Source organism: Ursus americanus, chromosome 8 (assembly GCF_024610735.1).
Source record: "Ursus americanus isolate L20-20 chromosome 8, mUrsAme1.1.p, whole genome shotgun sequence".
Taxonomy (NCBI): domain Eukaryota; kingdom Metazoa; phylum Chordata; class Mammalia; order Carnivora; family Ursidae; genus Ursus; species Ursus americanus.
The window spans coordinates 5,988,783-6,002,054 of NC_142134.1; the positions used below are offsets into that span (position 1 = coordinate 5,988,783).

The following is a 13,272-nucleotide window of genomic DNA, read 5'->3' on the forward strand; positions in this document are numbered from 1 at the left end:
GGATTCAAATTCCTAGTAGAGAGAATCTGATTGGTCCAGTCATTCCTGGGACAGGGAAACCTGTGTTTGGAAGCCCCTCTAAAACCACAAATTATAGGGGAGGTTTGATTGCCCCAATGGTGGTGAATATGCATGCTGTTATGGGCAGATAATAGACGGGATGCTGGACAGATAAAAAACAATAGATTTCCATTACATTTTATCCCTTCTCTTCTCTTCTCTCTCAGTTCTCTTGTCTCTCATGTGCACTACGTATACACATAATTCTTCTTCCCACATATACAATTTAAAAAAAGCAATTATTTTATGTATAATTTTCAAGTATAACTTCCCTGAAGGAGCCAAACTAAGGTCTAGCTACCGCATTCAGAGATGATATTACAGTGTTACTACCAAATGGATCTTTAGATTAAGGCCGTTTCTACTTTTGTTTTTTCACATTCCTGTTCCATTATTCTGCAACCTATAGATGAAATGGTAAGTAAATATAACACGAGATATTATAAAGAAGTGGTTAATAGTGTGGACTCCTGAAGTAGACTGCCTACATTTTGAAATTTGTCTCTGCCACTTACTAGTTCAGACAGATTTCAAATGTAGGGAGACTTAATCTTAACTACTTAATCTCTTTGGGCTTTAGTTTCCTCCTTTGTTAAATAGGGATACTAAGTTTATAGGCTTTTTCTAAGAGTTAAATACATTAGTAAGCATTTTAGAATAGTGCTTGATTATAGGGAGCATCCAATAACTTTTATCCATCATTAGTGTTGCCATTTTACAATAGAAGAGGGAAAGAAGGGGAGGGGAAACGAAAGCAAGTGATGTAGGAAGCAAGGAAAGGCAGATGGGGACCTGTTAGTTTCTGTAACTGATCTGAAACTATAGATGGTTTAAGATTAAGATTTTCATTACTCATTCTGTGTTCCCTGTCTCATTAAAGGAACTTTATCTGGTGGAGTTTTCAGCCTGATATGGTGACCAGAATCTTTAGTTCTAAGGAGTCTGAGCTCTTGATTCACAGGCTTCCTTTTCAAACCTTTAAACTTGCTCTTACCATTTTCACTGGGCATTGTAGTTCGACGCAGCTCTGCAAGGTGTCTCTATGTTCCATCCCACCACAATGCTTGTGGCTGTCCTTAGTCCTGTTTGTCAGTTCTGCTCAGGGTTAATCACCTCAGCCAATACACTGGTTATTTTTCTTTCTAGCATACAGAGCCTGGAATGGCCAGTTGATGGTCTCAACTTCCAAGTCAGTGGAACATTTATGGCTCTTCCCTGGGTACTTAAAACTTCCAGCATACTAGTGCCTAGAGGGCAGAAAGCAAAAAATAGTAATGGGTCATTAGATGTCATCATTACAAGTGTCACTCCTGCTTCCACTCCGTGGCCCATGGCCAGCATATTATGGGTATATGGGCTTGCTAGTTCCACCAGTAGTTCTGTTAAGACTGTAACTCTACTATTCCAAGAGGGGAATGGAATAAAATACACAATAGGTAGATTTCAAACTTGTTAAGCATGACAAATATCAGGATGTTGAAATATTATATTAATGTTGATTTTAGTCAATTCCACATGTAAAATAATGTAAAGTGCAACTTAGACCAGATTTTATTTTATCCCCAATTGGGTACATTTCTTGGATTTCAAGAATAAGGAATTAGGAAATGTACTTTTTTAAATGTAATGGGCGATTTAAGAAAAAGAGTTCTAGTATTCTCTATATTTCTTCTAGAAACCATAAACCAGTGCCAGGAGAAGATTGATTTCCTTAGTTTAAAAAATGACTATGACTTATTTACTCAATTGCTGTTGATTTTTTTTGTGTAGTTTTAGGCTAAATTCTTGCAGAACTTTTAAGAATTTCAAGAAGTGTGACTTTACCATACTGTTTAAAAAATAAAGTCCATTATTATTTTAAATGGCTGAATTAAGAAATATGTTTGTAATGTGACATAGTTAGCATACAAATTCTGTAAATTATTAATATGCTGGATAATAATTATAGGGATAATCTTATTGGAAATTAATGCAAGTATTTAACAATTTATTTTTATACTTTTTTTGGAAGTGTATGTTGAAATGTTCATTTCTGTTAGCAATTACTTAGGAAATATTATTTGGAAACTTCAAATGAAATTTGAAAAGACTGAAAATCTGGTTGTAGTTGTATGGGCCTGCCTCCACTGTATGTAATACTTGAAGCTCTTATAAAAGCAGAACATTTGGGAGTTGAAAATGGAATATTACTCAGCCATCAGAAGGAACGATTACCCAACATTTGCAACAACATGGTTGGGACTGGAGGAAATTATGATAAGTGAAATAAGTCAAGCAGAGAAAGACAATTATCATATGGTTTCACTCATTTATGGAACACAAGGAATAGCAGGAAGATCGGTAGGAGAAGGAAGGGAACAATGAAGGGGGAGTAAACAGAAGGGGGAATGAACCATGAGAGACTATGGACTCTGGGAAACAAACTGAGGGCTTCAGAGGGGAGAGGTGTCGGGGAATGGGATAGGCCGGTGATGGGTATTAAGGAGGGCATGTATTGCATGGTGCACTGGGTGTTATATGCAAATGATGAATCATGGAACACTAGATCTAAAACTAAGGATATACTGTATGGTGACTAACATAACATAATAAAAAATTATTAAAAAAAAAAAAAGAAACTGCATGTCCCAATTTAGTCTTCTCTATTTCTCTGTTTCGGTTATGGTTATTTCACTTTGTTTATGGTTGTCACCACTACTGTAATGTTGTGGAGTGAGGATGGGAGTATTCTTTTTGCCTTTCCAGCTCGTGCCCAGTTATGGCCAAATTCGCTTTTTCCTTTGTCTCCTTTAGCATATCTGAAGCATGCTAATTTTTTTCAAAAGGAAGTTTTCTTAGAAAACAACATAAGGGAAATTAAGAAAATAAAAGATGCAGAAGAATGAAGTTTACAAAGTGCAAGTTTCTGATTCTCTGATAGATAATTTAAGTCACATACCTTATTTTGTTCATATCACTTTTCCTAGAGTGAATCCCCATCCAAAGAGTAAGTTCAAATTTCATTTATGTTTTCTGGTTCTAATTCTTTTCTAGTTTGTGACCTGTCTCTGCATGGCTGATACCATCTTGTTCCTTGCTATATAAGATTTAGATGTGGAGATCTCTTCCCTGGATCCAGATAAATAGTTTCTTTCATATTTCTCACTATCTAGGCCTAGTAATAGATGTCCAACTTAGGTTTAATTTTTGATCTGAGAGATACATTTCACTAGAGCTGTGTGATGGGATATCACACGTGATACAGTGCATGGCCTCACCCTTCAGATGAGACTCTACATTCTGTATTGTTGGGAGGTTGCTGGCAACATAGTAATTTATCAAGTAACCACAGCATATAGACAAAAGCACAGGACTAAAAAAGTAGGAAGGCTGTTTTCTCACAGGTTTTCTTATAAGGTTATAGTTAGCTCATAATATAATTTTTGAATCCTTTATCTGACACATTGTAGTTCCTTTTATAACCTCTTGTAAAATCAGTAGAATTGGTAATTATGAAATATGAATAATTAGAAAAGTCCCAGTTAATTTCTACCAGTTAAAAATCAGATTAATTTTACTATCTTCTGTTGAAGTTCAATATAAATTCAAATTGCAGTGTGAAATGTAAGGTCATAGAGATTATAGTAATGGCTTTCAAAGAATCAAGATTTGAGGAGATGTTCTCTTTTCTCATGATTTTACTTTTTATCTAACTTGTAATGTTAATGTTTTTGCAAAATGATTAAATTTTGTTACAGATCCAAACTCTTTAAATAGGAATTATGGTCTTATTAAAACAGTTGTCAAGTAGTGGATTGGCTACCCAAGAATATAATTTTGACTCATTTTTTAAAACAAGATCTCTTTTGTGTATTTCTTAAAAGCTGAAAGCAGCTGAATAAGACGCAAACTAGAAATAGGCTCAGTTAATAGTAATTATGAACATCTGACATGTATATACCATGGGAAAAGGTCTGTTGGTAAATCAGTAACTTAAAAAAAAAAATCTTATCTGGAGGTGCCTGGGTTAAGCATCTACCTTCAGCTCAGGTCATGATCCCGGAGACTGGAGTCCTGGGGCTGAGCCCCAGGTTGGACTCCCTGCTCAGTGGGGAGTCTACTTCTCCCTCTCCCTCCATCTGCTCCTTTTTTTTCTCTCTCTCTCTCTCCCTCTCTCTCTCTCTTTCTCTCAAATAAATAAAATCTTATCTATGAAATGCCAACCATTATTACCAAGAATCATCTTTGAAATGATTACACTATGACTGTTAATTGAAACTAATAAGATGGAATTTTATCTGAATTCACTGGCTATTACCCAGTTGATAGTTTTCTGATTCCAGAGAATACAGACATGTGGCATGGAGAGCTATGGGAGATTCCTCCCAGTCCCTTCTCTGCATTAAACAATGTTTAAAATTAATCTGAGCATAAAACCAAGCTGTTAAAAAAATGAAGAAAAAAACCAACCAACCAAATAAAAACCCATGTTGTTGCCAGTAAGCCCACATAGGCATCCCTGGAAATGGCCAAAAAATAGTTCATGAAAATAATTAATCCTAAGCAAGCTTGGAAGGTTTGCTTTTTCCTTGCAGTGTGAGTACCAATATTTTTAGCTCATTTCAGAGGTACATATTCTCTTGAGGCCTGCTAGCGTATATTCTTTATTATTGCTCTACGACTTTGGGGATTCCTTTGTTTTGATTCTTGTTTTAAAACTGAGTTTTGCATTCTCTTAGAGTGTCCTAAGTACAGTAAATTTTAGTCTGAGTTCAGAGTTAAAACTGATGACTATAATTGTCATACTCTCATCCCTTTACTAGAATGATGTCTTCAATCAAGAGCCTTAACTTTCTCAGATTGGGCTTTAAAACTGTTTGTTCATATTAATATGTAATACTTACCAAATAGGTATTAATTATAAAGTGCTTCTTTTAATTATTTCATATTTTTTTCTCTCCAATTTAGTATAATGTAAAAGGAGGTCATAGTCTACAAAACCGGGAGAGGCGTTTTAAGAAGTTTGTTTCAGATAGTCCGGGACCAGCAAGCTATGACCAGTTTTATCCTGGAACATTAGATATCATGAATAGAAAAGCACTACAGGTTAAAGAGCATCTTCAATCAGTATGTTGCTATTTTAAATTATGCTTCTGACATTTCTTTTAGTTAAAATAGTAAAGGTTTAATGTTTTATGTGGTATGTTAAAAAATTTACTATAAAAATTAGGTTTGTTAGTATCCATATTGTAGTCTATAATTAAACGAATATTTGATGTGTATAAACTAGTTTTTTTATTGTGTTAACAATTGACTTCCTTTTTGCTTTTAATAAATTTATAATCACTTCCAATTTCTATGGCAAACAGAAAGGAAAGGAGATTTTCAAAACCTCCTGAGTGGTGTGTGTGTGTGTGTGTGTGTGTGTGTGTGTGTGTGTGTGTATACAATAAGTACTGTCAATAATACAGTGAAATTTAAAACATGATTCCTGAAATAAAAAAACTTAAAATTTAGATGAAAGAGAGATATATAAATTGCTACTAATGCAAGATGAAATATGATAGGTGCTAAATGAATAACCATGTAATTAAATGCCATAGGAATTTTTAAATTAAATTAAATTAAAATTTTTTTAGAGAGAGAGAGTGGGGATGGGGGGCAGAGGGAGAAGGAGAATCTCAAGCAGGCTCCATGCCCAGCACAGAGCCTGAGGCAGGACTCTAACCTGTGACCCTGAGATTATGATCTGGGCCGAAATCAAGAGTTTGATGCTTAACCAACTGAGCCACCCAGGTGCCCCAATGCCATAGGAATTTAAAGGAAGACTACTGTATCATGGCAAAGTATACTTTGTAGAGGATTTATAGAGGAGGTTGGCCTTGAAGAATAGGGTTGGAATATACATTCCAGGCATGGAGAACTACATGAGTGAAGTTGGAGAAGTAGGGTCCATGGAAGACAATGAGATTATATTGACCCAAGTAAAAAATTCACGTAGGAAACTAGCAGATGGCATTCTTGGAAAGGTACGTTGGTGTTATATAATGAATAATTTTTATACCAAAGGCCTAGCCCTTTGAAATAAATAATCTAGAAAATTTTGGTCACAGTTTATTTAGAGTGGCTCTCTTCTTTTTCCATAACTCCTTTACATAGGTTGTATTAATTACATTTTGATCAGCTTTGTTTAGGGGACATATTTTAGAGCTAAGTACTCAGTTGAATAATGTCAGTACAATGACAATGAAGTTAAGATTTATAAGCATATTTAAATATCAGCTATTTTGTGCATGGGGACAAAGTAAATGTTCATTTACTTATTCAAGTGTTTATCAGACTTTTTTTTTAGAAGGAAACACTTGTTTTATTAGACATTAAAGTAATCTTTTGTATTTTCTTAATGATACTGTGTGATATTTTCTTCTGAAAAGCAGTCAGTTATTGCTTTTTTTTAAGACCTGTTTATGTTTTTTAATGGACACATTAAGAATTTCTTCCTCTGGGGGCGCCTGGGTGGCACAGCGGTTACGCGTCTGCCTTCGGCTCAGGGCGTGATCCCGGCGTTGTGGGATCGAGCCCCACATCAGGCTCCTCTGCTGTGAGCCTGCTTCTTCCTCTCCCACTCCCCCTGCTTGTGTTCCCTCTCTCGCTGGCTGTCTCTATCTGTGTTAAATAAATAAATAAAATCTTTAAAAAAAAAAACAAAGAATTTCTTCCTCTGCTTTCTCCGCTTCCTCCCCTCCCTCCTCTTCCTTCCCTCCCCCTTCTCTCTCCCTTCCCTCCCTTTCCTTCCTTCCTTCCTTCCTTCCTTCCTTCCTTCCTTCCTTCCTTCCTTCCTTCTTCCTTCCTTCCTTCCTTCCTTCCTTCCTTCCTTCCTTCCTTCCTTCCTTCCTTCCAGTTATAAAATAAAAAGTCATGGAGAGGAAAAGTACAGCATAGGGAATATAGTCAGTAACATCGTGTAACTTTGTATGGAGACAGATGGTAACTGCACTTGTTGTGGTGAGCATTGTGTAATGTATAGAATTGTCCAATTACAATGTTGTGCATTTGAAACGAATATCAGACATTTTTTCAGAGACTGTGTATACTAGACATAATTCTAGGCACTGACAAAACATAGAAGACAAATCATTGCTTCCCAGGATCTATAATTTTTAACAGGAAAATTATGTAATTCAGTACAAAACACTTGATGCAATGCTATTTTAATAAACATATATCATAATAAAATGTCTACTAGTAGACTGAAGTAGAGAGTTTTTAGAGGGAATAGTGATATCACAATCAAACTGGATCTTAAAGAAGGATTCAGTAAGTAGTTAAAAACAATGGGGAAAAAAACACTCCAGGCAGAGAAAACCATGTAAATAAAGACACTGAGGTATTTAATGGCCTGGTATGTTTGGGGAAGATCCGAGTTCTTGAGAATATTTGGATCTGAGGGAGGGTAGTAGGAATAGAGGGTGGAGAAGGGGGTAGGGGACATATTTTGGAAAGTCTTGACATCATGTAAATAATTTTGAAAATAGCAGAAGAAGCTATTCAGTATTTCCTGTTTTAATTTGGTAATCAGTATAAAAAGTATCACTGAAAGTACTTAATAGTGGTCTCTAATGATGATAAAAAAAGTAAAATTCTGCCAGTGATAGTATGTTTATGACATAATCGTCTATAGGGCATGCATGCACTAAACTATAGCATTTATTATTTATCTATTCAGAAACAACAGAGGATCAATATATTCTTAACTAATTTTCCAGATAACTAAATCACTTAAATGCCAGTATTTCATTTGCTAAATTTTATACTAGTATTTCTGCTATATGTTACTACTTCTTGTTTTTATTTAAATATAAAATATTTTATGCTAAAGGAAATTTTGAAAAAATGATAATGACCCTAAAACTTCTGACTATAACTTGGATAATTCTGTTAAAATTAGCATAGCTTTTAAAAGTTCATCATTAGGGGCGCCTGGGTGGCACAGCGGTTAAGCATCTGCCTTCGGCTCAGGGCGTGATCCCGGCGTTATGGGATCGAGCCCCACATCAGGCTCTTCCGCTATGAGCCTGCTTCTTCCTCTCCCACTCCCCCTGCTTGTGTTCCCTCTCTTGCTGGCTGTCTCTATCTCTGTCGAATAAATAAATAAAATCTTTAAAAAAAAGAGTTCATCATTAAATCGTATATATTACTATATATACTTTGGTATAATTTCATATATCTTAGCTATATTCATAAATTCTATTTTCTAGTTCCATTTAGTATTATGCCATAGACATTTTTCTTGCTATCTAGTCAGCATAATTAGGATATTTATATAGAGCACCAGTAATATGGAGATAAATCAGGAGCTGATTTAGCTGAAGGAATGAAGCCAGGAAGTGGTACAGAAAATACAAAGTTCATTTTTGCCTGGGAGATATTATGAACTGTGATTGATGATGTGACTATAGGAGTGAATGCCTGCTTTTAGCATCAGTAATACTTATTTACTAAGCAAAATAAATAACTGAGCCAAGTGAGAGAGACTCTTTCCCTCTTAAGGTGACTTTAATAGTAATACTGTATATTATCTTAATTTATATGATTAGGTGAGACTTGAATTTACTCCTTTAAATTACTTTTATAGAATAAGCATTTTTAGTTCATATTATGAAAGTCATTAAGTCAATATTTAATAATTGTCTTTCAGTAAATTTTAATATTTGGTCCTTTTCTTGTCTCCAAGTAAATAATATAAAATGTTTTCTTATAGAAAATTTCAAGGGCACCACCTACAGTTTCCAGAAGTGTTGATGTTCCTTCAATTCCTTCTTGTGGATGCTCATATGGTTATGATATTAATGAGGATGGCAGTATTATAAAACATTCTCCACCTGCTCGTGACAGTACACTAGGTCCAGCATACTATAAACCTCAATTTGTAAGTATAATGTATTTTCTATTGACAATTGGAAGATTGTTTATGATTATGCATGTTTTAATTAATGTAATACCAACTGCAGTAATAAATAGACCCCCAAATCTCAGTGGCTTAATACAACAAAAGTTCTTTTTGTCTTCGTTCATGTGGTATTCCTTGTTGATAAGAGATTTTCCTCTATGTAGAGCTACAGTGACACAGGCTTATTCCATGGATGTTCCCGTCATCATCAAAAGGCTTTGGTTCACCTCTATCCAGTTGGCAAAGTGGGAAGAGGATGGAGGATTGCTAGTGGGAGGATTTTTGACCATATCTGGGTGTTAAAGCTCAATTATGTAGACACACTTAAGGGCTAAGGAGGCTGGGAAATACAGTCTAACTACATTTAGGAAGAAAAGGAAACAGGTTTCACTTACTAGAAGTCCCTGCTACAATGTATAATCCTATGGAATACATAGATATTTTCCTGAATTTGGAAGGGAAAAGAGCATTTTTTTCAATAAAGGAATTTAAATCTGATAGTGTAAGCATTATTTATTTCACAAATGTTTATTAAAAAAGGTAAGGAGCTTATCTGTAGTTAAAATAGCAAGCATATTATAGTATATCCATCTCATGCAGGTTTTCAAGTTCAAACCTGGCTAAAACTGAGCCCAGATTTCATTTAGCCAATTGAAATGTATGAATTATCCATGAATATGGATATATCTGGTTTTACTTAATTACAAGACTGAAATACATAGTGCTTTCAACTTATATTTTTATACTTTTATGAGATCTGGAAGAAGTAACCCCCATGAGGAAATTGGCCAAAATTAAGCATAGATTTAAGGAGAGGCTGAAGAGAGACAAACCTGGGGCAAAGAATAGGTATTCTCATATTTGGCTTCACCTTCACTCTCAGAACTCTGTAAGTTTTTGTTTGTACGTATCTCTATCTTTGGACTTAGGCCCAAATATCTTTAGAAACCATTTGGTTTGTGGCTGTACTGGTGCATTTTGGGGTCTTAGATCCTTCGAATTGTTAAAAGTTTGAAAAAATATATATTTCCTGTAATTTATATAATTATATATAGAATAGTACAAACATAATAACAGATACCCATGAAGGCAAACTGGTGCAGCCACTGTGGGGGCGCCTGGGTGGCTCAGTCAGTTAAGCGTCTGCCTTTGGCTCAAGTCATAATCCTAAGGTCCTGGTATTGGGACCATGTCGGGCTCCCTGCTCAACTGGGTGCCTGCCTCTCCCCCTGCTTGTGGTCTCTCTTTCTCTCTGTCTCTGTCAAATCAATAAATAAAATCTTAAAAAAGAAAGATTCCTTTACTTTGGAACAGTTCTTTAGTCTTTCTTTGTCTTTTGTAACCTTGACTTTTTGAAGAGTATAGCCTAGTTACTTTGTAGAGTATTTCTTAATTTTGGGTTTGTGTATATTTTATCACAATTAGAGTAGGTTTGTATATTTTGGCAGGAATACTTCTCAGTGCATCACATAAAGAGGCACAGGATATCTCCTTATCTCATGATTGGTGATGTTAACTTGAGGTGGTGTCTTCCAGTTTTATCTACTGTAAAATTACTGTTTTTAAAAATTTTATAAATAGTTTGTGGGAGTTACTTTAAGAATAAGTAGATATCTTTTTCATCAAACTCACTAGTTTAATATTCTTTCATGATGCCTGATTCAATTTACTGTGATGTATATCAAGTGGTGGTTTTATGACTCCATCTTTCCTTTGACATTTATTTGTTGGCACTTTAAAGAAGAGCTTTCTTTATCTTTCTTCCCATTTATATCAGCATGGATTCATGAATTCTTTTATGCAAAAATTTATAATTTATTACTCATTTATTCTGAGGTTTAAATTACCTCAGATTTGATCCTTTAAGCTGCTTCTTGTGTCTTTTTGACAGGTCCTCATCATTCTTTGAGCATTTCTTTACTGTCTGGCACAGTAAGATGTTCCAGTTTCACCGTTTTTTTTTTTTTCCCCTGCCCCAGCCTTGGAATCAGACATTTTTTTAAGGAGCTCTACTTCCATTTAGTGGGAAATGGTATTTTAAAGCAAGATCAGTATACTATATACATGCATTGCTGCTGGGGTGCCATTGCTTCAGGCTGTCAATGGACAGAATTAAAAATCCATACTTATTTCTTATCTATCTATCTATTAAAAACTTGGAGTTTATGCTGATACCTGATTTTGATAATTAAGTTGTGGTTATAAAAGAGAATATCTGATTCTTAAGAAATTCCAATCCAGTACCACAGGTTTGTTCTAGTCTTTCCTTTTCCATGAGATACTTATTATTCCATTTCTCAATATGTTTACTTACTTGCTTAGTCCTGTAAAACACCGAAAGGAATGTCATTGCTAACCCATCCCTGCAAAAAACAGACTTGACAAACTACAGAGCTCTTACCGATAGGTGATCTTGAGGTTCTACACTGGAAGTATAGCTAAGGTAGACTTATAAGCTGCCTACTCGAGCACTGAAGGTGTGCCCTAACACATGCACAGAGCACCTCTGCAAAGGTTGGAGACTTATTAGTTCAAGGCATTTAAGGAAATGCCTTGTCCAACATTTGTCCAACCATTACCTGACCATTCAGCTAACCAGGCTGAGACTTCAGTAGACACATATGATGAAGAATACAGAATCTAGAGATAGTCTAGGAAAATCACTAACCAAACAATCAACAACAAACCCATAGATGGGGGGGGGGGAGATTCTGATTTTCAGAGTTGCCACATTATATTATCTAAAATGTGCAATTTTCAACAAAAAAGTGTGAGAAATGCAAAGAACAGAAAAATAAGGCCCACAGGTAAGAAAAGCAATCAATAGAAACTGTTCTTGAGGAAGCCAGTATGTTGGACTTATCAGACAAAGTTGATAAATCAGCTATTTTAAATATATTCAAAGAAGTAAAGGAAGCTATGTCTAAAGGACTAAAGGAAAATATAAGAACAGTGTCTCACCAAATAGAATGTATCAATAAAAAGTTAGAAATTATAGAAAGAAATCTAATAGAAATTCTGGAATTGAAAAGTACGGTTATGGTCTTGAAAATTTACTAGAGGGATTCAGTAATGGATTTGAACTGGCAGAAGAAAGAATTAGGAAATGTGAGGACAAATCAGTTGATACTATGTAGTCTGAAGAAAGAAAAAAGAATGAAGAAAAATAAACATAGCTTCAGAGACTTGTGGGACACCATCAAGCATACCAACATATGCATAATGGAAGTCCCAGAAAGAGAGAAGAAAAACAAAGAGTCAGAATGTTTGAAGAAATAATGGCTAAAACACCCCAAATTTGTTGAAAAACATTGATTTATACATACAAGGAGCTCCATGAATTCCAAGCAGGATAAATGTAAAGAGATGCATACCTAGATACGTTACAGTCAAACTGTTGAAAACCAAAGACAGAGATGTTAAAAGAGCAGGAGAAGTGACAAGGAATTCCACAATAAGATTAACAGTTGACTTACCAGAAACCATGGAGGCCAGAAGGCAATGGGATGATATTTTTGAAGTGCTGGAAAAGAAAAAAAAAAAGACTGCCAATCAAGAATTCTGTTTTTTGGAAATGAAGGTGAAATTAAGATATTCCCAGGTGAACAGAAACTGATAGAATTTATCTCTAGTACTTCCTCTAAAAGAAATACTAGAGGCAGTCCTTCAGGCTGAAATGAAATGTCATTAGATAGTAACCCAAATCTATATAAAGAATTAAAGAACAATAGTAATGGTAAATACATAAGCCACTATTATTTTATTTTTAGCTTATAACTCCTCTTTTGATTTCTGTTGATTGTGGAACACAGTAGAAATGGTACATTTTCTGTTCTAGTATAGTTGTTTTAAGACCCGATGAACTGCTTCATGGTATAAAACGTAGGAAGAACCAGGTTATCTCTGGAAATAGAGAGGAAGGGCATTGTAAGTTATAGATGTGTCTCCTATTCTCAGAGAATTCCCATTTCTTTCTGACTATGGGTCTCTTGTCCCATGAGTGTTTTGCTCTCTCTTTCTATGCCATACCTGGTTTTCCAGGCCTTGACTATCCCGTCATCCTGTTAATCTCAAAATAATTAGTCTTCTTCAACAGACAGTACCAGTATCTTAGGTATTTGAGGAAGATGCTTAGAAGAACAGTAGAGATAAATTATATAAAAATTGCAGTGAAATTAATGGAAGTCCTATAGTCTAATATCAGTATACTCTGTCCAAGGTAAAGAAAAGTTAGGAGATGTAGTTGAATGGAGTATACCACCTGGGTTTGTTTCTTGGCTTCA

The 13,272-nt window shown here is 35.1% G+C and overlaps 1 protein-coding gene across 1 annotated transcript in view; it reads left to right on the plus strand.

The window, feature by feature from the left end:
- The window catches only part of STPG2 (sperm tail PG-rich repeat containing 2), a 307,272-nt gene that overhangs the window by 12,831 nt on the left and 281,169 nt on the right, over nucleotides 1–13,272 (plus strand). The window contains exon 4 of the mRNA XM_087864396.1: nucleotides 8,801–8,968. Within this exon, the coding sequence (XP_087720522.1) occupies nucleotides 8,801–8,968 (168 nt within the window). The remainder of the gene's footprint in view (nucleotides 1–8,800; nucleotides 8,969–13,272) is intronic.